General features: G+C 39.1%; 8 protein-coding genes across 8 annotated transcripts; 6 read left to right on the plus strand and 2 right to left on the minus strand.

Annotated features, from left to right (window-relative positions):
* Positions 1 to 96: 96 nt before the first annotated feature.
* Positions 97 to 5,924, plus strand: SOCG_00770 (fatty acid synthase alpha subunit Lsd1). Its single transcript, XM_013163190.1, has one exon. It carries the CDS (start codon positions 172 to 174, stop codon positions 5,701 to 5,703), a length of 5,532 nt encoding a protein of 1,843 aa, XP_013018644.1. The 5' UTR covers positions 97 to 171; the 3' UTR covers positions 5,704 to 5,924.
* On the minus strand, positions 5,910 to 8,522 carry SOCG_00771 (lipase; the record flags this gene model as incomplete). The annotated part of the gene is made up of 3 exons (XM_013163191.1): positions 5,910 to 7,661; positions 7,794 to 8,260; positions 8,495 to 8,522. The coding sequence occupies 3 exons, from the start codon at positions 8,520 to 8,522 to the stop codon at positions 5,910 to 5,912; spliced, it is 2,247 nt and encodes a 748-aa protein (XP_013018645.1).
* On the plus strand, positions 8,500 to 10,006 carry SOCG_00772 (complexed with Cdc5 protein Cwf21). The gene is made up of 2 exons (XM_013163192.1): positions 8,500 to 8,851; positions 8,926 to 10,006. Exons 1-2 carry the CDS (start codon positions 8,849 to 8,851, stop codon positions 9,874 to 9,876), a joined length of 954 nt encoding a protein of 317 aa, XP_013018646.1. The 5' UTR covers positions 8,500 to 8,848; the 3' UTR covers positions 9,877 to 10,006.
* A 314-nt stretch (positions 10,007 to 10,320) lies between these two features.
* Positions 10,321 to 13,862, plus strand: SOCG_00773 (valine-tRNA ligase Vrs2/Vas2). The gene is made up of 4 exons (XM_013163193.1): positions 10,321 to 10,920; positions 10,977 to 13,190; positions 13,231 to 13,503; positions 13,553 to 13,862. Exons 1-4 carry the CDS (start codon positions 10,819 to 10,821, stop codon positions 13,832 to 13,834), a joined length of 2,871 nt encoding a protein of 956 aa, XP_013018647.1. The 5' UTR covers positions 10,321 to 10,818; the 3' UTR covers positions 13,835 to 13,862.
* Positions 13,863 to 13,911: 49 nt separating this feature from the next.
* SOCG_00774 (sphingoid long chain base kinase) lies at positions 13,912 to 16,092 on the plus strand. The gene is made up of 3 exons (XM_013163194.1): positions 13,912 to 14,310; positions 14,413 to 14,592; positions 14,669 to 16,092. The coding sequence occupies exons 1-3, from the start codon at positions 14,193 to 14,195 to the stop codon at positions 15,757 to 15,759; spliced, it is 1,389 nt and encodes a 462-aa protein (XP_013018648.1). The 5' UTR covers positions 13,912 to 14,192; the 3' UTR covers positions 15,760 to 16,092.
* On the plus strand, positions 16,026 to 18,392 carry SOCG_00775 (esterase/lipase). Its single transcript, XM_013163195.1, has one exon. The coding sequence runs from the start codon at positions 16,412 to 16,414 to the stop codon at positions 18,161 to 18,163; it is 1,752 nt and encodes a 583-aa protein (XP_013018649.1). The 5' UTR covers positions 16,026 to 16,411; the 3' UTR covers positions 18,164 to 18,392.
* A 100-nt stretch (positions 18,393 to 18,492) lies between these two features.
* On the plus strand, positions 18,493 to 25,188 carry SOCG_00776 (myosin type-2 heavy chain 2). The gene has a single exon (XM_013163196.1). It carries the CDS (start codon positions 18,529 to 18,531, stop codon positions 24,646 to 24,648), a length of 6,120 nt encoding a protein of 2,039 aa, XP_013018650.1. The 5' UTR covers positions 18,493 to 18,528; the 3' UTR covers positions 24,649 to 25,188.
* SOCG_00777 (vacuolar serine protease Isp6) lies at positions 24,990 to 27,108 on the minus strand. The gene has a single exon (XM_013163197.1). It carries the CDS (start codon positions 26,747 to 26,749, stop codon positions 25,325 to 25,327), a length of 1,425 nt encoding a protein of 474 aa, XP_013018651.1. The 5' UTR covers positions 26,750 to 27,108; the 3' UTR covers positions 24,990 to 25,324.
* Positions 27,109 to 27,272: the final 164 nt, after the last annotated feature.

The raw sequence follows: 27,272 nt of genomic DNA on the forward strand, positions 1-27,272 counted from the left end.
GATCTCAATCATGATCGTCTTAAATCTTTTATTTGCGATATTGTTACCTGGAATGTTACTCGATGCCTTATAATTCCCACGCGGACGCGTGCTGAACTTGGATTTCTCCAGTACCAACAACCAATTTCCGGTTGCCCCTATTCCTTCCTAGAACAACACTTTTAATTTAGAATGAGACCTGAAGTTGAGCAAGAGCTTGCTCACACATTATTGCTGGAGCTTCTGGCTTACCAATTTGCATCTCCTGTGCGATGGATTGAGACTCAAGATGTTATCCTCTCCCCTCCCGTATCAGCAGAGCGTTTGGTCGAAATTGGCCCCAGCCCTACCCTTTCCGGTATGGCTAGACGCACGTTGAAGTTGAAATATGAAAATATGGATGCTGCTTTAAGTATCAATCGTGAAGTCTTGTGTTATGCAAAGGACGGTCGCGAAATTTACTACAATTTCGAAGATGAGATGCCCGATGAGCCTGCTCCTGCTAAGCCTGCCGAAACTGGAGCCGCTCCAGCGGCTGCTCCTGCCCCAGCCGCCGCCCCAGCAGCTGCACCTGCTCCCGCACCTGCTCCTGCCGCTGCTTCTGGCCCAGCAGTCGAATTGCCTGATGAACCCCCGAAGGCTGTCGAAGTTCTCCATTCTCTTGTTGCACAAAAGCTCAAGAAGAGCATTGAAGAAATATCTTTGCAAAAATCTATCAAAGATTTGGTTGGCGGTAAGTCTACTCTCCAAAACGAAATCTTAGGTGATTTGCAAAAAGAGTTTGGTGCTACACCAGAAAAGCCAGAAGAAGTTCCTTTGGACGAGCTTGCTGGTGTCTTACAAATGACTTTCAGCGGCTCTCTTGGAAAGCAATCAAACTCCTTGATTTCTCGTATGGTTTCATCCAAGATGCCCGGTGGCTTCAACAATTCTGCCGTTCGCGGTTACTTGAGTTCTCGTTTTGGTCTTGGCACTGGACGTACTGAGTCAGTTCTTTTGTTAGGTTTGACAATGGAACCTGCTTCTCGTCTCCCATCAGAGGCAGATGCCAAAGCCTGGCTTGACTCTGTGTCTCAAAAATACGCTTCTCGTGCTGGTGTTACACTCTCTGCCCCAAGCACTCAAGGTTCTTCATCTGGTGGTTCATCAGCCGTTATTGATGAAGAAACTTTCAAGAAGCTTACGAAGGGAAATACTATGCTTGTCACCCAACAATTGGAATTATTTGCTCGCTATCTTAACAAGGATTTGCGTGCCGGCGATAAAGCTAATGTTGCCGAGAGAGCTGTTTCTGACGCTTTACGTGCACAATTGGATCTCTGGAACCTTGAGCACGGTGAGTTTTATGCTTCTGGTATTGCTCCCATTTTCTCTTCCTTAAAGGCTCGTGTTTACGATTCTGACTGGAACTGGGCTCGTCAGGATGCTCTTAAAATGTTTTTCGATATTATTTTTGGTCGTCTTAAGCATGTTGATACCGAAATTGTCGCTCGTTGTATATCTATAATGAATCGTTCTAATCCCCTTTTACTTGAATTTATGCAATACCATATCGATCATTGTCCCACTCAAAATGGCGAGACTTATCAGCTTGCCAAGACTTTGGGTCAACAACTTATTGACAATTGCAAAGGTGTACTAGAGTCTCCACCTGTTTATAAGAATGTTGATCACCCTACGGCACCCTCAACTACTATTGATGAACGTGGTAATTTGAACTACGAAGAAATACCCAGAGCTGGTGTTCGTAAGCTTACCCACTATGTAACCGAGATGGCCAAGGGTGGAAAGCTTCCAGCTGAATCTAAGAATACCGCTAAGGTTCAAAATGACTTGGCTCACATCTACCGCATTATTAAGGACCAAAACAAGATGTCCCGTTCTTCCAAGTTGCAAATTAAGCAACTTTATGGACAAGTTCTTCATGCACTTAACCTTCCATTGCCTTCTTCCGACGAAGCTACTCCTGTAAAGGAAACTATTCCATTCTTGCATCTCAAGAGAAAATCTAGCGATGCCTTTGAATTCAGTAAGAGTTTAACCTCTGTTTATTTAGACGTCTTGGAAAATGGTGCCAGAAATGGTATCACTTACCAAGGAAAGTATGCTCTTGTCACCGGAGCTGGAGCTGGTTCTATTGGTGCTCAACTCGTTGAAGGTCTTATTGCAGGTGGTGCTAAGGTAGTTGTTACCACTTCTCGCTTTTCTCGCAAGGTTACTGAGTTTTATCAATCCATGTTTACTCGTCATGGAAGTCGCGGTTCTGCTTTAATTGTCGTTCCATTCAACCAAGCTTCAAAACAAGATGTTGAGGCTCTTGTCGATTATATCTACGATGAAAAGAATGGTCTCGGATGGAATTTAGACTTCATTGTTCCTTTTGCTGCTGTTCCCGAAAATGGTCGCGAAATTGACAACATCGACTCTCGCTCTGAATTCTCTCACCGTATCATGCTTACTAATATCCTTAGATTATTGGGTGCTGTCAAACAACAAAAGGAAGTTCGCGGTATGGACACTCGTCCTGCCCAAGTTATCCTTCCTCTTTCTCCTAATCATGGTACATTTGGTAATGACGGTCTTTATTCCGAATCTAAGCTTGGCTTGGAAACTCTTTTCAACCGTTGGTATTCTGAGTCTTGGGCTAACTACTTGACCATTTGTGGTGCTGTCATTGGCTGGACTCGTGGTACTGGTTTGATGGCACCTAACAACATTGTTTCTCAAGGTATTGAAAAGTACGGTGTTCGTACCTTCTCTCAAACTGAGATGGCCTTCAACATTTTGGGTTTGATGTCCCAGAAGATTGTCGATCTTTGCCAAACCGAACCTGTTTATGCCAACCTTAACGGTGGTCTTGAGCTTCTTCCTGATCTTAAGGACCTTAGTACTCGCCTACGTGGGGAGCTTTTGGAAACGGCTGAAGTCCGTCGCGCTGTGGCTGCTGAGGCTGCTTTCGACCATAAGATTACTAACGGTCCTGGTTCTGACAGAATTTACCAGAAGACTACTGTTCAGCCCAGAGCTAACCTCAAGTTTGAATTTCCCAAGCTTAAATCATATGAAGCTCTTTCTCATCTTTCTGATCTTCGTAATATGGTTGATTTAGAAAATGTTGCCGTTGTAACCGGTTTCTCTGAGGTTGGACCATGGGGTAACTCTCGTACTAGATGGGATATGGAATGTTATGGTGAATTTTCTTTGGAAGGTTGCATAGAAATCGCTTGGATTATGGGTCTCATCAAGAATTTCAACGGTGTTGGTAAGAATGGTAAACCTTATTCTGGCTGGATTGATTCCAAGACTGGCGAGCCTGTTGATGATAAAGACGTTAAAGGCAAGTACGAAAAGTACATCTTGGAGCATTGCGGTATCCGTATTATTGAGCCTGAACTCTTCAGAGGATACAACCCTGATAAAAAGGAATTGCTCCAGGAAGTGGTCATTGATCACGACCTTGAACCTTTTGAGGCATCTAAGGAAGCTGCTCATGAATTCAAACTTCGTCACAACGACAACGTCGAAATTTTTGAGATTCCTGACTCCAGTGACTGGTCTGTCCGTTTCAAGCGCGGTACTACTATGTTGGTACCTAAGGCTCTTCGTTTTGATAGATTTGTAGCTGGTCAAATTCCATTAGGTTGGGATCCTAAGCGTTTCGGTATTCCTGACGACATTATCTCCCAAGTTGACCCTACCACTTTGTACGTTTTGGTTTCTACCGTTGAAGCTCTTATTTCTTCCGGTATTACCGATCCTTATGAATGTTATAAATACATTCATGTCTCCGAGCTTGGTAACACCATTGGCTCAGGTATTGGTGGTATGTCTGCTTTACGTGGTATGTATAAGGATCGTTGGACCGATAAGCCAGTTCAGAAGGACATTTTGCAAGAATCTTTCATCAACACTGCTAACGCTTGGATCAACATGCTTTTGCTTTCTGCCTCTGGCCCTATTAAAACTCCCGTTGGTGCTTGTGCCACCGCTGTTGAATCCGTTGATGCAGCTGTCGATTTGATTACTTCCGGTAAGGCTCGTATCTGTATCAGCGGTGGTTTTGATGACTTCTCTGAAGAAGGATCATATGAATTTGCTAATATGGGTGCAACTGTTAATGCCGCTGAAGAAACTAAGCGCGGACGTACACCTCAAGAAATGTCTAGACCTGCCACCACTACCCGTAATGGTTTCATGGAATCTCAGGGTGCTGGTATCCAAATTATCATGCAAGCTAAACTCGCTATCGAAATGGGTGTTCCTATTCATGGTATCGTTGGTCTTGTTAATACTGCAATGGACAAGCAAGGTCGCTCAATTCCTGCTCCTGGTAAGGGTATCTTGACCGGTGCTCGTGAGGTTGCTTCTAAGGTTCCTTTGCCTCTCCTTGACATTAAATTCCGTTCTCGTCAACTCCAGCGTCGTCGTCAACAAATTGGTGATTGGGCTGAGCGCGAATATCTTTATCTGGATGAGGAACTTGAAGCCATGAAGGTTCAAGATCCTGAACTGGAAGTCGACGTTTATCGTACAGAGCGCATTAATGTTATCAAGGAAGAAGTCGCTCGTCAAGAGAAGGAAGCTCTTAATACTTTTGGCAATGAATTTTACAAGCGTGATCCTACTATTGCTCCTCTTCGCGGTGCTTTGGCTGTTTGGGGTCTTACTATTGATGATTTGGGTGTCGCTTCATTCCATGGTACTTCTACTGTTGCCAACGAGAAGAATGAATGTGATGTTATTAACAGTCAATTAACCCACCTTGGTCGCTCAAAGGGTAATGCCGTCTATGGTGTCTTCCAAAAATACCTTACTGGTCATAGCAAGGGTGGTGCTGGCGCTTGGATGCTTAATGGTGTCTTGCAAATTCTTAACAGTGGCTATGTTCCTGGTAATCGTAACGCTGATAACATTGATCAATACTTGTCTAAGTTCGATCGTGTTATGTTCCCTAGTGAGGGTATTCAAACGGACGGTATTAAGGCTGCTTCCGTTTGCGCTTTCGGTTTCGGGCAAGTGGGTGGTCAGGTTATTGCAATTCACCCTGATTATCTTTACGCCACTTTAGATAAGTCAACTTATGAGAGTTATGTTGCTAAAACTTTGGACCGTTACAAGGCTTCTTATCGTTATACTCACGACGCTTTGGTTTATAATAACCTTGTTCGTGCCAAGACTGCCCCTCCTTATACCGCTGACCAAGAACATGATGTATATCTTAACCCTCTTGCTCGTGTTGTCAAGGGTAAGGACGGATCATATACTTTCCCTACTTCCCTTCCGGTTGAGGCTGAAATTTCCAAATCCAATGAAACTACCAAGGCTATTGAATCTTTGGCTAGTAACATGACGAAGTCAAACCAGAACGTTGGTGTTGATGTAGAGCTTATTTCATCGATAAACGTGGAAAATGAAACTTTCCTCGAAAGAAATTTCACTGATGCCGAGCGTTCGTACTGTGAGGCTGCAGCTAGTCCTCAATCTAGCTTCGCCGGTCGTTGGTCTGCTAAAGAGGCTGTTTTCAAGTCTCTTGGCGTCGTTAGCAAGGGTGCTGGTTGTGCATTGAAGGAAATTGAAATTGTCGTTTCCTCGACTGGAGCTCCTGAGGTTGTATTACATGGTGAAGCAGCAGAGGCCGCTAGTGCTGCTGGTGTTAAGAGTGTCTCTGTCAGCATTTCTCATGATGATGTCCAAAGCGTTAGTGTTGCTATTGCTCAAAAGTAGTTTACCTACGATGATATATACCCATGTACTTGAAAAAACTTTATCTACCTTGAATCTAGACACTTTCTTTTTTGCCATTTTATATTGCATTTAGAGCATATATCGTTTAGTCAATGTAATTTAATACCCGTTACACATATTAAGCAAATTTGGTCGGTAAACAAATTAGCATTCTAAGCATAGTAGAATTAAAATAAATAAATGTATTAAATTATCTCATGTTCTTCATAAATTTCTGGTAACCAGGCAGCTGTTGTCAATTCATCGAATTGAATGCTGTCGCTATATGTTTCCAAATTGTTTTTTTGAAATAAAATATCCATTAGGTGCCCAACGGATGTCCAACCGTAAGCGTTAGGAAATCGCCGTCGAACAAAAAGACTATTGTGAGCATCACCATCTAAATGGACGGATACCTTTCTCCATGGTTGTCGATGCCAATTAGAAGATATAATCTTTTCATTGTGTAAGAAATTTTCTGCCATTTTTGATGGATTACAATCATTCGTTAAGCATGGGTCAATATCGGGGCTGTCAACGCTCATAGCTTCGCATGTTTCATCGGAAACTATAGCGTTTAAAGACTTGAACTTTAAAAAATACAAGGAAGAGGGAACAGCAGGAATAAGCAAATTCGTAACAGTATTAATTAAACGGTTAGCTATTCCTGATAAAGTACTCGTGGATTTAGATTTTTTTGTAGGATATGAATAAGCCGGGGTTAAATCATTCGTATCTTCTGCTGGCTTATTTTCTACCTTTGAGCTTTTTGAATTCTGAACAGCTGATAATTCATTAGCTGCATCATTAGGGAGGGAATGTTGGGACGAGGGTGTACTAAATAGTCCTGCTAATGCTTTAAAAGCATTTGAAAATGAAGAGCTCTTTGTTTTCGACGAATCTTCGGAAGCAGGGATATCTCCAGAATGGTGATGTCCTTCAGAAGTAGTGTTAGGATACTGCATAGCGCCCGCAGGTTTGTTGGCAGAAGGGATATCCAGATGATCATGCGACCAACCAGACAACGTGTTCTTTCGATTTTCTATAGCTTCATCCAATTGACCCAAGGAATTAGGTTTCATAGCACTGGTACCATATGGAACAATGTAGTCATTTGTAGTATTGGCAAAAAGTGTTCGATGTTCAAACAGCGAGAGTGCCTGGTGAAAAGGAGAAGCGGGATCAGACATCACGACTAAAAATGGTCTTCGCTCAATGGGATGAGCCCCAGACATTAAAGCTAGATCCTGGCCAGTACGACCAATGATGCCATAAGATAATGCCTTTCCAACGTAAAATGGATGTTCAGCTGCAACTCCGAGCCAAGGAGTGGCTAACGTGACGAAATGAACAGGATGAACGGCTTGGAAAAAGCGACCCTTTGTTTTAGCATGTACATATCCTGCTGCATACGTTTGAACTAGACCTCCCAAGGAATGCCCGATAAAAGAAATATGAGAATACCTAGGAAAAGAATTTGTTCCCCAACCAAGTATTTCGAGGAGCCATTCAGCGAGTCTTTTCCCAAGCCATCGGATACCTTTCTCTGTTTGACAGTAATTCCCTCTGTATCCTCGTACGACTACAAGTTCACCCTTCTCCTCAGCGGCTTTTATAATCTGCTCTTTCAAATATTCCATGTCGGCACCAATGTTAGAGTGCATTCCGTGAGTTAAGACTACCAAATGCGACTTTTCTGCGTGAAAAGAAACGGGAGGTATTTTCCATAAACCAGAAGGACTGGTGTGTTCAATATGAAGCGATGGGAACGCATGCAAGGTATCCACATCGGCAGCCGACATAGCACGAATGGATTGCTGTGTGGATGCAATGGCTAATTCAAAACTAACACGGCAATCTCTAAAAATGGCCTGACTAGCAACTTCAATGTGTATCGGGTTTTTATTGGAGTAGCACGCATAAGGAATACAGACCCAGAAACTAGAGGATGGTTGTACCTGCGGTTCAAAGCTTAAAAGAGAATTTTCTTCAGAACAAAATGAGTCATTCCATACACTTACACATAAACTAAAAGGACCTTGGAGGTATGAAGCTTTTCGAAATCGAGGTTCTTTATTTTTAACACGTACCCAGATAACTGAAGCGGGGGATCGGCTCAGAGGAACTGTATGATCAGTGGTAGAAGAGCTACGAACGGAGTATGGTATTTCATTTTCGGATATAGGAGTGCTTTGTTGCATGCTTTTGGTATTGGTTGCAATCTTTGATGGTGACAGATCACTAGGCTGGGTTGTACGATTCCCGTCTTCGGATCCACTAGATAATTGATGAGCGGTACTTGGTAAAGCAGAATATCGTTCCGGGGCTAGGGAAGAAGACTTTAAGGAAGAATGAACGGAGCTTGAAATGGAAGGCTTATTCTCTTTGTCGGGTTTCTTGTTCGAGTCGGGGTCCGACGTGCCACTACGAAGACCTAAAAGAGATGAAGATGTTGGCTGAAGGTTTCCATTCTTTGCATTTTCTTCTCCGGGTGAGTGCTCCACAGTGTCATTGGTTTCAATATAGACAAGAAACCGATGGATTTCAGCCAGAGTAACTAGGACTAGTTAGTAAAGATAAAAAATAAAAGAAAAGAATGAACATTCACATTTCTCCTCTACGATCCACACGCTCTTCCTTTTCCTGCAAACATATATTATATATATTATACTGGAAAAGGGAATAACGATGTTAAACATAGTCTTGCGTATTGTAGTGAGATCCGGTAACGAAGTTACGGAAAGACAAAGAATTGTTTCCATAGCTCTGAAAGTTCTTTTACAAAACTTACCATCATCTCGTTGTACATAAATGTTCATGTTCATCAAGTACCAAGAAGGGCCTCAAAGAAATTCAAGTTAAGTCGGAATAAAACTAAGAGTGTAAACCAAGGGAAAGATTAGCGAACGAAGACAAGTTTTTATTAATAATTCATAAAGAATAGCTTTGTCAAAGGGAGAACGTTTCCTAGGAATTATATATCACAAAGAATTTTGACTCTGTCGTAAAAGGTTGCACTTCAAAATCCACGTTTTGAAGAACTTGAAGTCTTTGTACTTGCGAATAAAAAGAATTGCTTATAGGATTCCCTGGTTAAGTTAAGGAAGGATACACTTGTATCGAACGATTTTAGAAGCAGCCTAAAATGGTAAGTGAGAAAAACGGAGGTTGTTGGAAAAGCACCCAAATGGGGAAAGAAGCAAAGCACTAACTAATACTTAGTCATACAATGGAATTGGATTGCAAACTCCCCGTGGGTCTGGGACAAATGGCTATGTGATGCGTAATTTATCCCACGTAAAGCGATATAATGATACTGGAACCAAAAAGATGCACGAATTTGATGAAAAATCGTTAACGAAACGAAAAATCAATCCAGAAATTAGTAAACATGAGCGTCGGCGGCAAATTGAATCGAAGGTGTTGTTGTTTCGAGAAGAGTTGCTAGCACATACGGAGTCCCAACAAGCTCGGTATCCGGAGGAAGAGGTAAGAGAGAGAGAAAAGACAGAAGAAGAGGAAGAGGGAGAAAAGAGGGAAGAAACGATCGAGCCATTAGTACAAGAATATCGTGAAAAATTATGGAAAGAAGCTGAACAAGAGGACCGGTATCATGAGAAAAACAACTTCGAGTCTCTGATGCACGATGAGGATAAGCCTTCAGGTTCACGTAGCCGAGATGATTATTTTGGAAACGAAAGGAAGAATCAAACTTATACGGGTAGACTAGAAAGTAGAAGAGATATTAGTCCTATGTCTACAGGAAGATCTCACAATCGAAGACATAGAGATTCGTACTATCGTGGAAGAGACCGATACTCGGAAGACGTGGAAAGGGACTATGAACATGAACGAAATCCTCGTTATTCAGAGCGCTCAAGAAGGAAGGAATATGATAGCTACTCGTCGTATCGGCCTCGTCGCCATGCTCATTCACGTTCCATTTCTCGATCTCCTTCACCAAAAAGCCGATCAGACACAAGAGATGAAAGATATTATCGCTCTCGTCGCCATGCTCATTCACGTTCCATTTCTCGATCTCCTTCACCAAAAAGCCGATCATACACAAGAGATGAAAGATATTATCGTTCTCGTCGTCCTTCATTTCATGACCGAGAAAGATCACCTCCCGAGCGAGGAGAGGTTCAAGAGTCTGACTCTCCTATTGAATAGAGTATATAAAAAAAGTCATTATATAAGATTATTACTTTTCTAGTCCTTGTTCATCATGTTTGATAAGTACTGAAGTAATTTCTATATTGTTAAGGATTCCCTTTGTTGTAAATCTTTCTGTAGTGCGCAGACCCTTTTTCTTTTATAAAATATTAAAATGAAAAACTTCTAGAATGCTAATATGTTTTCTACATAATTTCCTCTTTGTCTTGTAAATAATAAAAGATTTATTGGTCTTTGGTACTTTTAACCAAGTTTGTGTTTTTACAATATAAATATAGTAATTTAATTAAACAGGTGATCTTCGGATCACTTTGGTCAAATTGAAACGATACAGAGAAGATTGTAAGTACACCCCAGACGACCAAGGTTCGAGTCATACTAACTCGTTGTTTAGAGCATGGCCCCTGCACAAGGATGACACTGCGACATTGAGAGAAAACCCATTTTTTTTTTCTTTTCCCGAAAGAAGGACCTTAGTTTTTTGTCAAATAGAATAGCGGATCCTGTTTTTTAAAAGTTATTACTACTGTCTTTTTTGATATTTTTGACTACCTTTAACCACTGTTTACTTAGATTGCTGGATTTCTGAAATACTGTTTACTACGTTCCTGAATTCGTTTTGCTAAATTGTCTCATCTGTTTAAAAGCATTGTACTCGTCCAGCTCCCTCCTCATTGAAAGCGATTGTTTTCGCTTTTATGGGTTTATTTACTGAGATACTCTTCTTCAAAAAGCACGATTAAATTCTCTTTCTTGTTTTATGGATCTATTACCTAGAATCTTGTTGTACACTCTTGAAAAGCCCTTTATTATCTAAGCTTAAAGTATTGATATCCACTAGTCTTGGTTGACCTTATCGACTTGGATTTTGTTTGCTTTTTTAATCTTTTCTCTCTTTTATTTCTTGCAATTCTCATCGTATATCCCCTGTTTGTTTGCATGCGTTTCTATTCCCTGTTATACATTCAACCTAGAGTCGCCGGTTTAGGGAAGCCGTATTCATTTTGTCGCTGCTTCAACACCCAAGCTTCGTTCCAACCTGTACGTTTCATAAGGCAATTTTCAAGATCCTTTTCTAACGAAATTCTTTTTTTTAGATCCACATTGAAACTGCATGGCATGAGCTACAGCAGAATGTTTCTCGCGTTGAGCATTCCCGTTCCAAACTCAACATAAACAGCGATGCTCCCCTATTTCCTATCCTTCTTCCACCACCGAACATCACGGGAAAGTTACATATTGGACACGCGCTCACCATTACCATTCAAGATGCTCTAGCAAGATATTATTCCATGAATGGCTACAAAGTCTCTTTTCGCCCAGGCACCGATCATGCTGGAATTGCAACTCAGTCTGCAGTGGAAAAATATTTGAATAAAAAAGGAATTAAAAAATCTAACCTTACTGAATCGGAATTCATGCTTCAAGTTCGAGATTGGGAGCAACAGTATCAATGTAGAATTCGAAAACAGCTTGAAGCATTTGGTGCTTTATTTGATTGGAAAAATGAATTTTACACATTAGATCAAAAAAGAACCAGTTCTGTTTCTAAAGCGTTCATAGAGTTATTTGATTCCGGTTACATATATCGAGCTAATCGCTTTGTTAATTGGTGTCCTAAATTGGCAAGTGCTATTTCAGAAATGGAAGTGGAATCACAATTGATTTCCGATCCTGTAACTAAATTGATTAATGGAGTTGCTGTTGATTTTGGATATATGTATCAGATTGCTTATCCCTTAGTTGACTCGTGCAACAAGTCCATCATTGTTTCGACAACTCGCCCCGAAACAGTTTTCGGGGACCGTGCGATTGCTGTTAATCCACATGACCCAAGATATCAACAATTTATTGGAAAATTTGTACGACATCCACTTCGTCCTGACCTTGTTCTTCCTATCGTGGAAGATGATGCCGTCGATCCAAATTTTTATACAGGCGCTTTAAAGATTACTCCAAGTCACAGCTCCGTTGATTATGATATAGCAAAAAGACACAACATACCGATGGCTACTATTTTAGACCCTAAAGGCCGATTAGTCAATTGCTCCAATGAACTAGATGGAATGGATCGTTTATGTGCGCGCCCTAAAGTAGTCCAAATGTTAAGAGACACTAAAGCTTTAGTTAAAGAAATTCCTCACTCTTATGTTTTATCTGTCTGTTCACGAACAGGAGATGTTATTGAACCTATTATGGTTCCTCAGTGGTATTTGTCCGTAGATTCTCTTCGAGAACGAGTTTTAAATTTGACTAAAGAACAAGATCTAAAGTTTTTCCCTTCCTCGACCAAAGATGATTGGTATCGATGGCTGGAAAATATGCAAGATTGGTGTCTTTCTCGTCAAATCCAATGGGGTCACCGAATTCCCGTTTGGAAATATGAAACCTCTGACGGAGAAAAATGGGTAGCGGCTGAATCCCAAGAAGAAGCTGTTCGGAAGTCCAATGGAGCTTCTGTAGAGCAAGACTCTGATGTCCTGGATACTTGGTTCTCTTCTTCTTTACTTCCGTTGTCATCATTTGGATGGCCTTGTGAGAAGAATGTTTCCGCCTTGCCATTCATAGAAAGCGGTAAAGATATTATATTTTTTTGGATTGCAAGAATGGCTTTGATGTGTTCTTATTTTACAAACGTTCTTCCCTTCCGAGAAGTTATCTTGCATCCTCTCATCCGGGACTCTGAAGGGAGAAAGATGTCAAAATCTTTAGGAAATGTCATTGACCCCATGGATATAATATACGGTGTTTCCTTTGAGAAGCTTGAAGAAAAGCTTTTAGAAGGAAGCTTTTCAAAGTCAGAGATGGGGAAATCCTTGGCTCATTTGAAAAAGTCTTTTCCAAATGGTATCCGTGCCCAGGGTTTAGATGCTTTGCGTTTCGGTCTTTGTCTTTCTTTGCATCATAATCAAAGAATTTTATTAGACATGGAAAGCTTTTCCAATTCTTACAAATTTTTATCTAAAATTTGGAACTTAATGCGGTATTTCAGTCAATATGACTCTTCTTTGATTAATAATGATGCTCCGATTGAAGTATCCGAGAGATTCCAGATAATTAAAGACGCTTTTGATTATCGACTACATCTAACTGTTAAAAGCTGTCGGGAAAACTTTGAGAATCGTTCTCTATTTAAGGTTTCAGAGACTTTAGAAAAATTTCTACTGACCGATTTGTCAGTTGAATATGTTGATGTTACACGTCTTATTTTAAAACATCCTGAAGGTCGAGATTTAGTTTTGCAACATTTCCGCGATATCATGAATGTGTTTTTGCGGTTGGCTCATCCAGTAATACCATGCTTAACAGACGTATGCGAGTATTTACTAGCACTTACTAATGAATATATAGGTACTGTGGGAACATCTGAATTATGTACCTAAAGGGCCATTGCATAACATTGACTATCCTTTCGTGGACGAAGGAAAACTAACTTCTGAAGAGGTAGCTCACGCTAATGATGTTGTTAAAGAGACGATGAAAATTATTTATTATTTAAGAAGCTTAAAAATAAATAGGCAGTTATCGAAAGCCCCTGAATTACCTGTGTATATAATTACACGCAAAGGGAGTTTGGACAAGTTCTGCGAAATGATCGCATTATTGACGGGATATCAAATTAAGGTACGTGATCTTGATCTTTTTCTCCTGAGGACAGATATCTAACTTATAGATGCAATTAAACAATGATTTAGGAAATTCTACGACTACATTTGTTCAGTTCATGGTTTCTACTGACACTATGCTAATGTTACCAGACAAAATGATGCATCGAAATCTCCCAAAATTGGAAAGAAAAATAATGGAATTACAAAAGAAGGTGGAAAAACTTGATCTTGTAGCTAAGTCTGCTGGTTATACAAAAGCACCACTGTCAGTCAAAGCAAGAAATAAACAACATAGAGAGGAGCTACTTGCAATGATTCAAAGTTTAAGTCAAGAAACTTACTGTTAGTAAAATAAAATTCTTTTTTTAGTTGTAATGTTAATAATTGGTCTCCTGTGACTTCGACCATTGAATTTTGAACCGAACTGAATTATTAAATTATCTAAACGAAAGGTTCATATTCAAATGTTTTTTTTTCAGAAAAACATTAACAGTATATTCATATATTTTCTTTTATAAAAAAGAACCTAATTAAAATTATATATGTGTTACTTCTTTGTTTATTTGAACATTATTTGATATTATAAACGAACACATCTTGATCCGCTTTATTTTCTTTTTGGAATAACCTTCCAAAAACAAGCCCATTCCTTCACTCCTTTCCTTCTTTTACGCTCATAATTGTCAAACAATCGTTTGGATAACTATGGAATTTGGCAAAAGGGTAAATTCCATCAGATTAGATGAAGAAGAACGGATACTATATGTTGATAAGGCATGTGTTGTACTTCCTACTGATTTAAGGAGTTGCTGCTCACTGAAAGGTATGAAAAAAAATTTTATTTATGCAAATTGAATTAATTTTAATTAATTATATGGTTATGCATAAGTATTGTAACGAGCTTGACTAATGTGAAACATTATAGAGCTCAAACCTGATTTACTGCTGCCGTTGAAATACCTTTTGAGAGTGGACATTGCTGATCCTCAAGCTGCAATCCTTCATTATCTTTCACCAACTAGCAAGAAATGCGCTCATTGTACTGTATGTTCTTTGAGCAATGCATATGAATTTGAGCGATACTTAACGGAAAGAGCTTATACCGGTAAGATAATTAAAAGAAATGATTTTGAATCGATTCAATACTTCATCGTAAACGACATTTGGCTAACACATTGTAGGTACACATGGCTTTAAACGGTTTTTTGTTCTCGTCAATCCATTCGGCGGACAAGGGAAGGCAAGTAAAATTTGGCAACAGATTGCATCTCCTATATTTCAAACGGCTCATTTAGAATGTCGAATTGTTTTCACAGAATACAAGAATCATGCTAGAAGCATTATTGCCAATATCGACCTGAACAGCTTGGATGCCATTATCTGTGTTGGTGGTGATGGACTCTTTCATGAATGCTTAAACGGTCTAGGTGATAGAAAGGACAATAATGCTGCATTTGAAACTCCTCTCTGTATGATTCCTGGTGGAACGGGTAATGCTTTTAGTTATAATGCCACTCAGGAAACACACCCAGCTTTAGTGGCCCTTGAAATAGTAAAGGGTGTTAAAAAGTCGTTTGACTTGATGACTTTCGATCAAAAGGGAGACATATCGTATTCATTTCTTTCTGCAAACTACGGTATTATAGCCGATAGTGATGTAGGAACAGACAACCTGCGGTTTATGGGTGAGAATCGAACAATTCTTGGATTTCTTATTCGATTGTTTCAAAAGCCTAGTTGGAAATGCAAGGTAGAGATGGAGGTTGTCTCGTCCGACCGAAATGAAATACGCAACACTTACCTTCAACGTTTACAACATGCTACTGTCAATAGAAACGGTGGTAGAACAGACCGTATAGTGAATGTTCCCATGTATAATGAACAAAATGTATCCCGCGTCACTCTTGACATTCAAGACCTTTCGGTTTTTTATGCTGGCCTTCTACCGTATGTCGCTGCTGATATGCGGGCATTTCCTGTATGCGACATTGATGATGGATTAATCGACATCGTTATTGTTCGCTCAAGTCCTTTCCGTAAGCCTCTGCTGAGCATGTTTATGAATATCGAAACTGGTGGGCACTTTGATTCCCAATTTTTATCTTATTACAAGGTCCGTTCGTTCCGTTTTACACCCATAGACACTGGATGCCATCATTATTTTGTCCTTGACGGAGAAGAATATCCCTTTATTCCTTTTGAATGTCGAATCGCTCCCGGTTTAGGAACTACTTTGGCTTCTCAGGCGGGATTTAAACTCCTGAGCTTGTGAGCCGGGCTTTTTAATGACTTGGAGGCTTTTTTACGTAGTATAATTTCATTTTAATTGGGATCAAAACGGTTATTCATTTTGTTTTTGCATTGTTTTATTCACCAGATTAATATACTAAGCTGTGCGTTTACCTTCTTTTTGAATATGAATCTATAAATTAAACTAATTATGGAGACATCAACATCTTGTTTCTTCCTCGATCTTTTTTTTTTTCTTTCATTTTTAGGTTGCTAGGAGTTAAAGCCGATTGCTTGTTATATGGAATCAAATAACATATACTTAGCTTATATCACAGAAGATAAATTGTAGCCGAAAAATTACTTTTAACTATAGAAAAGCAAAACGAATTAGCCAGAATCGAAACTGTTTGTTGAGTTCAAGTTATTTCATCTCTGTGTTTACTGACTTACATCGATGTTTTTACCCAACTTTACCCAAGATTACCTCCTTTGGCGGTATACTCATATTTTAGCTTATCGAAGAATTATTTTAGATATATATTGTTAACGGGAAAAATTACAAAAGATCTATTACTTTCAGTAAGAGCAAGCTATATCTTTTGTTGGTTCAAGTTGTCATTCATGCTTAAAGGTTTTCTAGCTTGAATTGACCTATCTATTTTTTTTTGATCAGCAATCTTCGATGAATAATAATGTTCAAGAAGGAACAGCTTGCTTTTAAGTCCCTGAATGATGGGATACTGAAAGCTTTTCAATATTGTTTTCGGTTCTTAAGACATGGTCGAAAGAAAACTTTCATGCTGGGTTTATCCACATCTATTATTAGAGAATTTTTAATTGATTCTCGGAATTACCCGGTAGAAACTGTACAAAATCTCTGTTCCTCCAATATGGCCGATGAGCTCAATTACAAAATCCGATCTGTACAAATAGACGTACAGGCAGAAGATGAATCTGCTGGATATATCAGAAAATATTTAGGGAACGAAGGAATAAAATCGTTTGGAGGCTCTCGCTGGTGGCTATATCGTAACAGCCCGTTGAAATCATGGTGGTTTAAAAGAAGACGAACAGCGCAACACCTGCCTAAAAATGAAAAAGTGATTTTTTACGTACACGGTGGTGCCCATTACTTGAGCACGGTACGAACAAATGCTTATCACATACAAAAGCATACTTCAGCTCTCGGAGTGAGAACTTTTGCTCCGGAAATACGTCTAGCGCCTCAGTTCCCAGCTCCTTGCTCTTTACACGACATCTTATCCAGTTATTTATACCTAATACGAAATCATGACCCGAAAAACATTATATTTATTGGAGATTCCTCTGGTGCCAGTCTTCTTATTTCCCTATTGGTTTTAATGCGAGATTGTAACATCCCTTTACCTGCTGGCACCGTCTTGAATTCTCCATGGGTTGACTTAACACACAGCCTTCCTTCAATACTTGATGATTCTTCTACTGATTATATACCCCCCGAGGGATTTCATCATCGTGCAAGCAGATGCTGGCCGGTTGCAAACGCGGATTCATTATTTGCTAGTACAACTTCGTCAATGAAGAATCTCACAAAGGAAGAATTGACCACTATGATATCTGAAAGAATGCAACATCAAATGGATAAAATAAAGTCTAGTTTGCCAGCGTTCCGGAAATTTGGCAAGGAAAACGGGCGAATATCCTTTAGAAATCCACAGGATCGTTTAGATTCGAAGTTCTTCTATACATTTCCGTTCCAAATTCAATTTTACGCTCCCAACCATCTGTTAACCCATCCTGTAATTAGTCCTTTGTTTACGGAAAACTTGGGTGGTCTTCCTCCAACGTTGGTCTTGGGAGGTGCTTCCGAAAGACTTAGAGATGAAGTTATTTATCTTGCACACAAAATGGCGAATGATGTGTATAATGGAGAAAAGACAAAGGTCCAGTTAGAACTATACGATTCTTGCTGTCATGTTGTAACAGCTTTACCTTTTGTCAGTGAAGCCCATATTATGGCCCGACGTATGGCCAATTTTTCTTATTGGTGTTTAAAGCAGGAAGACAACAGCTTTATTTCTCGTAACAAGCATATTACAGGAGAACTTTCTCATCCGTTAAACGAGATGGTTCGTCTTCGAATCTCTTGTGATGGAAAAGTGCGTCCAATGGAGCCAGAATCTGAAATGTCAAGTCTCCGAATTTCAAGAGAAGCTCTTGGTACAATACAGGTTGAAGCTTTGCGCAGATGGTTGGATGTTAATTTGGATATTTTGTCCAAGGATGGTGTGAAAGTCGCGAAGCTTTTTGCTGATTTTAAGCATGCTGAAATCCATGACTACCTAGAAAAGCCGGATTTTTTCGTTCAGGAAGGTGAGAATCCTCCAATTTCTGCGTTGGTAGCGAATTCTAAAATACAAACTCAGGATTCTAGCAGAAATAGATGCTTCGAGAACTGCATATAGGATTTCTTTTCTTCTTTATTTGTTTTTTGTGCGTGGGACATTCATTACTCTTCGTTCCTGTTACTACTCTGTTTGTAAATTATTTATGGGTTGGACTAGAGACATGTTTAATCTTTCATTAATTCCTGTTATTCTCGTCATTCAAAATGTATTGACGATGAAAAAAAAAATCTGTTATGTACTTTTACTCTCGTTTATTGTTTAATGAATTGTTCTATTTTATTTATCTCTTCTATTCACATTCCTTTTATTTACAGTACATACGTGTAGATTGGTTGTCATGGTAACGTTATAAATATTTACTTCTGAACGCGCACCGAAGTTGTGCAGTGTAATATTGCCAATGTTTGAATCCCTCTAATTTCATGTCGTATTATTCAAGAGATGATTCCGGCTATGCAAAGCATTCTATGGAAAACATTGTGAGTGAAAAGACAGTCGAGAACGCCGCAAAAAAGGCGTCATTTGACGAACGAAGCTGGGTTTGGATATCTGATCCAGAGGAAGTTTACTTGAAGGCATGGATCGAAGAAAAATTAAATTCAGGTTCCCAATACAGAGTTCGATTAGAGAAAGATGGGACCGAACGAATTGTGGATTCTGGTTCTACGGGTGAAGTTAATCCTCCAAAGTTTGATATGGTAAACGATATGGCCGAATTGACATGTCTTAATGAACCTTCAGTTATTCACAATCTAATTCAAAGGTACGAACGAGACTTAATCTACACCTACTCCGGTCTCTTTTTAGTAGCGGTGAATCCATATAGGTCATTACCAATTTACGGCGATGATATGGTAAAAAAGTATCATGCTAAACAATTACCTGAAGTCAAACCTCATATCTTTCGTGTGGCAGATATTGCTTACAGGAATTTACTGGAGAGAGAGCAAGATCAATCAATTTTGGTGACTGGTGAATCAGGTGCAGGTAAGACCGAAACCACAAAGAAAGTTATCCAATATCTTACGGCAATTACTGGTACATCTACCAACGATTCACAACTTCTGGAAAACAAAATTCTAGACACCAATCCCGTTCTGGAAGCCTTTGGTAATGCCCAAACAGTAAGAAACAATAACTCTTCTCGCTTTGGAAAGTTTATTCGCATTGAATTTTCCATTGATGGCAGCATTGTTGGTGCAAATCTCGACTGGTATCTACTTGAGAAATCGCGTGTTACAAATCCATCTCCTAATGAACGGAATTACCATATATTTTATCAGTTGTTGCGTGGTAGTGATGGTGATTTACTAAGAGAATTATTTCTTGAACGTTCCGTTGACAAATACACTTATCTGAGAAATTGCGCGAAGTTTATCTCAGGGGTAGACGATGCGCTTGAATTTCAACAACTTTGTGCCGGCCTTACTACACTTGGATTTAGTTCTAAAGACACAAAGCAGCTTTTTATTGCAATTGCTGCTGTTTTACATCTGGGAAATATAGAGGTTGCTTCTGATCGTGCTGGCCAAGCACGGTTCCCGTCATTGACACACATTGACCAACTATGCCATTTGTTAGGTATACCAGCTGAATCTTTTATAAATGCAGTATTGCATCCAAAAACAAAGGCGGGAAGGGAATGGATTGTTAATGCACGTACAAAGGAGCAGGTTCTTCATACTCTTCAATCACTTGCAAAGAGTTTGTATGAAAGGAATTTTGCATTTTTAGTCGACAAGCTAAACCGAACAATGTACCAGACTCAGAATGATAATAATTGCTTTATAGGCGTCCTAGATATTGCAGGATTTGAAATATTCGCGCATAATAGTTTTGAACAACTGTGCATTAATTACACAAACGAGAAACTTCAGCAATTTTTTAATCACTACATGTTTGTCCTTGAACAAGAGGAATATTCACAGGAAAAAATTGAGTGGAATTTTGTTGATTATGGAAATGACTTACAACCAACTATAGATATAATTGAGAAGTCTGAACCGATTGGTATCCTTTCTTGCTTAGACGAAGATTGTGTTATGCCAATGACCACGGACGTCACCTTTACTGAAAAACTACATTTGTTGTTGAAAGGAAAAACTAACATTTATCGTCCCAAAAGGTTCTCATCTGAAGGATTTTTGTTGCGACATTATGCTGGTAACGTAGTTTATTCTACAGAAGGCTGGTTGGAAAAGAATAAAGATCCTCTCAATTCAAATCTCGCGAATCTGATATCTCAATCATCAAATATGCATGTATCTTCCCTATTCGCTGATTATTCTTCAGGGAATACTTTAAATGGTGACCAGTATGAAAAAAAGGGTATTTTCCGTACCGTTTCCCAAAGACACAGACGACAACTTAATACTCTGATGAAGCAATTAGAAGCTACTCAACCTCATTTCGTCCGCTGTATTATCCCTAATAGCATAAAGAAGCCCAAGAATATTGAGAAAGCACTAGTTTTACACCAGCTAAGATGTAACGGTGTTTTGGAAGGAATTCGCATTGCCCAGACAGGGTTCCCTAACAAGTTGTTGTACACTGAGTTTCGATCTAGATACGGAATCCTATCTAAAACACTAGCAAAGGGTTATACAGAAGCGAAGGAGGCTACGGTTGCTATAATAAAAGATTTGGATTTGTCTACAAGCGTATATAGACTGGGCGAAACGAAAGTTTTTTTCAAGGCTAATGTGCTTGGTTTTCTGGAAGATCGAAGAAATGCGATACTGCGAGACATTTTTAAAGCGTTTTCTTCTGTAATAAGGGGATCTCTTGTTCGTCGGCGTCTTTATCGGTTAAATCATCGTCAGGACGCTGCTATAGTTTTGCAGCATAACTTAAGACAACTGAAAGTCTTAAGGAAACAGCCTTGGTGGCATCTATTCTTAAACTTAAAACCTTTACTGGGGACAACTCAAACGGATGAATATCTACGCCGTAAGGATACGCTCATCAATAACCTTAAGGTCCAATTGGAAAAAGCAGAGTCTGTTTCTGTTGAACTAGAGGCTAATCGTCAGCGAATTTCGAAGATTTCGAAGGAATTGAGTGAAGAACAGTTAATTTCAAAAGAGAAAGAGATTCTAGTTGAGCGAGCCAATTCCAGAATTGAAGTTATTAACGAGCGTGTTTCGGATTTGGTAGAGCAATTACGCTTGAGCCAGGAAAAATATTCCGCATTGTACAATGAAAAGAAGGAGACTGAGGAACAGCTAGAAAAATACAGGTCTTTAACGAATCATCTTCAAGAATCGATATCCACTTTGCAAGAAAAGTTAGATCTTGCTGTTACAGAAGAGGAAGAGACGAAAAGAAAATTTAAAGAATTTGAATCATCTCACATTAATTTACAAGCAGATTATGAGCACTATGCACAATTGTTAGATTCTCAAAGGAAAACTATAGAAGAAGTACAAACTAAAGCTGATGGACTAAAACAAACCAAAAACAAGCTAGAGGAAGACATTCTTTGGAAAGAAAATTCTTTTAACGCAGCAATGGATGACTTAAAATCGGAAAACTCCAATCTTAAAAGTCAATGCAATACATATGAATCTCAAATTGCTGATTTGGTATCTAATTATTCTAGGACTGAAAGCGAGTTGAATAAGAAAGAATCTGAGATCTTGATGTTTCAAAAGGAACTTGCTGAATATAGAGACCAACTTGCTAATTCTTTAAAAAAGCGTGCTTCATCAGAAATTCTTGTTGAGGAGGAGGCACTATCCCTTGATAGTCAAGAAAATACATTTTCGTCTTCTTCGACAACTCTTTCGATATTAAAAGATGTTCAAGAATTAAAGGCTTTACATTCTAAAGAAGCAACACAACTGTCAGATAGGATAAAGGATGTTACTCAGCTACTTGAGCAGAGCATGGTTACCGAAGATAAGCTGCGTTCAAGAAATAATGAGCTCTCGGATATTGTTGAAGCTTTGAAATATCAATTGCAAGAACAGGATAGGGAGATTATTGAAGCGAATACTGCGAACGCGAATCTTCAAAAGACTAATGATGTTTTGGAAAAAAATGCAACAGACTTTATTGATTTACAAAGTGTGAAAACGCGTTATGAATGTAAAGTTTCAGAGTTATTCTCCCAATTACATAAAGAGCGAAAAAGGGTTGAACAATTAAAGACAAAGCTTGAAACATTCGTTAATCATGAAAAGGAACATTATGACCATGGAATTTCAAAAGAAAACGAACCTCCGAAGGGTACAGGAAATGAAAGCCTTCGGAAGATTACTGATCTACTTACCTCAGCAATGAACTCTTCAACTTTTGAGAAGTACCATCTGGAGATGCTTCTTAATACATTACAGCAACAAATCTCAGAGTTTGACTTAAGTTCTCCTCAACGTAATTTGATGTTTTCTCATTTAGATTCAATAAAGAGAAAATCATCAATGAGAAAAGATTTCGAACTTCCGTTATCGCCTTCTAAGACTGATAATTTTGATTCCACTAACTTTACTAAAATGCTCCAAGGTTCTCCTAGTAAGCGTTCTGGAAAAATGGAGGCGCTTATAAGAAATTTTGATCAAAATAATACTCCCTTATTATTTGAACCTAGTAAAGAGGATGGCAATCAAAAATCCACCAATCTTCGCTCAGAAATTATGAAACTCAACTTTAATTTAGAAGAAGCAAAACGAAGTGGAATTTTGGATTCTAGTTCTGTTGACAGTGGTGTTACTGCTGCAATGCAGTCGTTGCTAGAAGAAAATCGAGCATTGAAAGCTGCGGCGACGGCGAATGTAAGCACTGAAAGTTTCCCTGATGAGCAAGAACAGTTATTAAATGAAGTTCCTGCTCGATTGCAAGGTGATTTGAGAAGGCATTTTGATCAGCTACGCCAATCCAAAGAGACATTATTGAAACTGCTCAATATTACTGAAGACAAGCTGCATTCGGCTGATTCAGCTCTCAAAGAGACTACTAAAGAAAGAGATCATTTGCTACGTAATTTCTCTATGCCGGCTAAGCCTTCCTTTATGATGAACGATGAAACAGAGGAACTTGGGTTTGACAGTCCAGATGGCCTTGATGAACAGAAATTAGAAGAAGTTAATCTTTTACGGATGAGGAAGCTGGAAAGCGCTCTTTCTAAATATAGGAGTCGTCTTGGTGAATATCAGTTACGCCATGAAAATTCCGAATCGTCAATTCACAAACTACAACGTGCTAAGACAACCCTTTCCAACAGATTAAACGAAAGAGAAACATATATAACTGAACTATTGGACACTCATAAGAAGATGGAAACGGCGCTACTGGAGTCAAATGCTAAGCAAAAAGAGTTTGAAAGCCTATATCATGAAAAAAATAATGATTTATCAGAATTGAAGCAACATAGAGAAAAATTGATGAAACAAATTGACGAATTTAATACAGTACGTGTTCAAGATCTGGAGGAACGTGAACGAAAAGATGAATTATTATTCCAGCGTTACCAAAAGGAGCTTAATGGATTTAAGGTACAACTAGAAGAAGAACGAGAGAAAAACTTACGAATACGGCAAGATAATCGACATGTTCATTTAGAAGTCGGAGAGTTAAGAACGAGGGTTGATGAACTAATTCTGGAAAAAACAGGTCTAGTGAAAGAAACTTCACGTTTGCAATCCGAAATTCAATCAATGTATAAGGCAAAGAACAATACTTCAGTGGCACATCGAACCGTACAATCACAATTGCTTAATTTGACGTCGCAACTGCAAGAAATCCGAGAAATGAATGAGCATCTTCGTTCTGAACAAAATAGTTTGCTTAATGAAAAACGTACTCTCGAACAGAACGTACAGGAGTTGACAAGTCAACTGAACAATAGCAAATCGTCTGAATACTCACCAGACTTAGCTGATACTGAGAGAGAAATAGCTGATTTACGAGCGAGCATGGATCGAAAAGATGAAATGTTAACGTCGCTTGTGGACAGAATGAAGCAAATGGAGTTCTTTGCCTCTGAAACGCAAAAAGATAGTAATCTACACCGTGAAGAAAATCTAAATTTACATCGGCAAATTGGAGTTTTAGAAAACGAAAAGAAAGAATTAGAACTTCGACTATTTGATTTGGATGCTAAGAGCTACCCAATAAGTTCATCAAAAGATGTTCGGATGCTTCAAAAACAAATAGCAGAATTGGAGAGCTCTGTTGCGGATGCGGATAATGAACGTATAAAGGGACTTGATGAGTGCAGGCTTCGAGATCGAAATATTCGTCATCTAGAAGCTCGTCTTCAAAAATATGATGAAGAAAAGCATAATCTCTCAGCATCCATTTCTCGTCTGGAAGATCGGAATAGCCTTTTGAATAGCCAACTAGAAGATACAAAAGCTTCCGAAACACATTATAAGTTAGCTTTGCAAAGAGCAGAGCACGAGGTTCAAGAAGAGCGAGAGAACCTTGGGAATCTAGAACGAGATTTAGAAAAATATCGACTCATACTTGAAGGTCAACGAGCTAGGCGTTTAGACAGTCGATTGTCCATGCGTTCTAGTACAAAATCACCGTCTTTGCATTAATTTTTTGTGCATTTAAGCTTGCTTTCTTTTCTTGTTTCTATCAATCTTTTTTATTTAGTATTATTTCTCTGATGACCAAATTTTACAAGTGCTAATAAGCTAAGTAAGTTGTTTATATAGTTTGTATTTTTACTAATATCACTTACTGCTATCAAATGGTGATACTTGGATTTTTTTGTACATATATATATATATATATATATTTCTACGTTGATCGAACTTTTTACATTTTTGATGATGCTTCTTTATCTTACTTGAACAAACATTGTTTGTTATTACAAAGGAATCATCGTTCTTTTGCTTGCTATTTGCTTACTACTTACTATTTTCCAAATGACTCTTAACGATATATATCCGCAATATTAGCATGCCATATCACATACAACAAGGATTATAAAAAATTATAAACGAATTGTATTGTTGATTTTAAAATTAAAATAAACTCTAAGCATACGTTATGAGCATTATCATTATTCACATTATGTCAATAAAAATATTCATAACAATTTATAGATCATAAAAAAAAGTGTGTGTGCGTGTGTGTGTTATAATATAGATACATTAGTTACCATCGTTAGTGAACGATTAATCACAAAAACATAACCGTTACATTCCAACAGGCTCATTTAATTCATAAGCAATAATGTTAGTTCATTAAAAATTGAATGCTCACAATTTAAGCACCGTTGTAACCAAGGAGGTTTGGAGTGTCTTGGTCACCGAAAAGGTTAATGGCATTCTTAGTAGATTCCTTTATAAGAGCACTCTTAACATCAGTGGAGCTAGCATCGGGGTGTAATCCAAGGTAGTAAGCAGCCAAACCAGCAACGTGGGGAGTGGCCATGGAAGTACCAGAGATAGTGTTGGTGTTGTGGTTGTTGGAACCAATCCAAGTAGACAAAATGTTGACACCAGGAGCGATAATGTCAACACACTTACCATAGTTGGAGAAGTAAGCAAGTTGGTCATTGACGTTGGAAGCAGCAACGGTGATGGCCAATTTGGAAGCAGCGGGAGAAGAATAGCAAGCATCATCGTATTCGTTACCAGCAGCAACGGCATACAAGATACCCTTCTTGACGGCAGAGTCGACAGCAAAGTCCAAAACGAAGCTGCTGCCACCACCAAGAGACATGTTAGCAACGGCAGTCTTCTTGCCACTCTTGGATTGAGCAAGGTGATCCTTGACGGTCCACTCGACACCAGAAATAACATCAGACATACTACCGGAACCGTTGGAACGGAGAACCTTCACTGCGATAATCTTGGCCTTCTTAGCTACACCATAAGCACGGCTAGCAATAGTACCAGCAACATGAGTACCGTGACCATTGCCATCTTCATCAGCATCGTGAGCAGGGATGGTCTTACCCCACTTAGCACGGCCTTCAAATTCGACATGGTGAACATTGACACCGGTGTCAACAACATAAGCAGTGACACCTTCACCAGCAGAGCTGTCGTAGACATACTTGCCGTTGGTCTCAGAAGTCAAGTGGGCACGGTGGGAAACGCGGGAAAGACCCCAAGGAGCACCGGATTGAGTGACCTTGTCCTTGATGTTTACAACTTGGTCGCGTTCAACTGCAATAACATGAGGATGAAGACGGATTTGTTCAACGACATCAGCGCTGAATTGACCAGCGTAACCCTTGAAAGCACTTTCGCCAAAGTCGTAGACGTGCTTCAAACCAAACATGTAGTTGCTGTCTTCGGGACCATAGTAGGAGTTTGCTTGCATGACATTCTCTTGGTGGACACCTTCCACCCAAGAAGTATGTTCGTGCAATTCTTGTTCACTGATAGAAGAGTCCAAAATGATAATGTAATGAGACTCCAAACCAGCAGTGTTGGCATTGGTGGCAGACAAAAGAGGAGCAGAATTGGCTCCATTGTGAGCGGTGGGAGCATGCTGCTTGGGCTTGGCTTTTTCGTGAACGATGTTGCTATCACTTTTAATGAAGTCTGCAACTTCGGGACGAATACCAGCATGAATATTCTCTAAATCATTCGAGTGGATTACGGGAGCAGCCATAGCAGAAGAAGCCATCAAACTGAGCCCTGCAAGAGCAGAGAAAAATCCTGAACCAAAGATCTTCATATTAGAAAGAATGCTCTAAAACTTCAAGAGAGAAAGAAATCTATAAAACGAATTTCGCTAGCAGGATATGACAAAAGACAGAGAAAAACAAAGGATTAAACTTTTTTTTCTCGCAGAAAATTTCGAGTTGGGTACAAAAGTGTTATCTAGGTGTGCAGTGCAAATGCAAGTGCAAGCACGTAAGTATTATAAAATTAAAGCAAATGAAAAGATAATGTTGTGAATTGGATTGTCAAGATCAAAGCAAGTACAAGAAGAACTTCAATATGCAATTCTTCTTTAGTCTTTGATCTTTCTTTAAAAACTGGGCAGCGATGGCTAATGGTATGTACTGTAGGCGATTTCGTCCATTATATATAGTAGACTTTATCTTCATACCCTAACCCTCATCCATCATGCATGAATTATCTTGCGCATGTAGTGCGACAACATACACTTTCAATACATGATATATGCAATTTACAATTGTATAATTCAATTGATGAATCTAATATACCGTATAAAATATAGCTTTTGTTTACCA

This window comes from Schizosaccharomyces octosporus (genome assembly GCF_000150505.1).
Source record: "Schizosaccharomyces octosporus yFS286 unplaced genomic scaffold supercont6.2, whole genome shotgun sequence".
Taxonomy (NCBI): domain Eukaryota; kingdom Fungi; phylum Ascomycota; class Schizosaccharomycetes; order Schizosaccharomycetales; family Schizosaccharomycetaceae; genus Schizosaccharomyces; species Schizosaccharomyces octosporus.

Excerpts from the sequence above, each read along its gene's own strand:
- SOCG_00773 (XM_013163193.1), top strand. The coding sequence starts at position 10,819 with ATGCGTTTCTATTCCCTGTTATACATTCAACCTAGAGTCGCCGGTTTA. Across the intron at positions 13,191-13,230 it reads TAATACCATGCTTAACAGAC|GTACTGTGGGAACATCTGAA; the intron begins GTATGCGAGTAT and ends ATGAATATATAG. Across the intron at positions 13,504-13,552 it reads TGACGGGATATCAAATTAAG|ATGCAATTAAACAATGATTT; the intron begins GTACGTGATCTT and ends TCTAACTTATAG.
- SOCG_00770 (XM_013163190.1), top strand. The coding sequence starts at position 172 with ATGAGACCTGAAGTTGAGCAAGAGCTTGCTCACACATTATTGCTGGAG.
- SOCG_00774 (XM_013163194.1), top strand. The coding sequence starts at position 14,193 with ATGGAATTTGGCAAAAGGGTAAATTCCATCAGATTAGATGAAGAAGAA. Across the intron at positions 14,311-14,412 it reads GAGTTGCTGCTCACTGAAAG|AGCTCAAACCTGATTTACTG; the intron begins GTATGAAAAAAA and ends GAAACATTATAG. Across the intron at positions 14,593-14,668 it reads AACGGAAAGAGCTTATACCG|GTACACATGGCTTTAAACGG; the intron begins GTAAGATAATTA and ends AACACATTGTAG.
- SOCG_00777 (XM_013163197.1), bottom strand. The coding sequence starts at position 26,749 with ATGAAGATCTTTGGTTCAGGATTTTTCTCTGCTCTTGCAGGGCTCAGT.
- SOCG_00776 (XM_013163196.1), top strand. The coding sequence starts at position 18,529 with ATGTCGTATTATTCAAGAGATGATTCCGGCTATGCAAAGCATTCTATG.
- SOCG_00775 (XM_013163195.1), top strand. The coding sequence starts at position 16,412 with ATGTTCAAGAAGGAACAGCTTGCTTTTAAGTCCCTGAATGATGGGATA.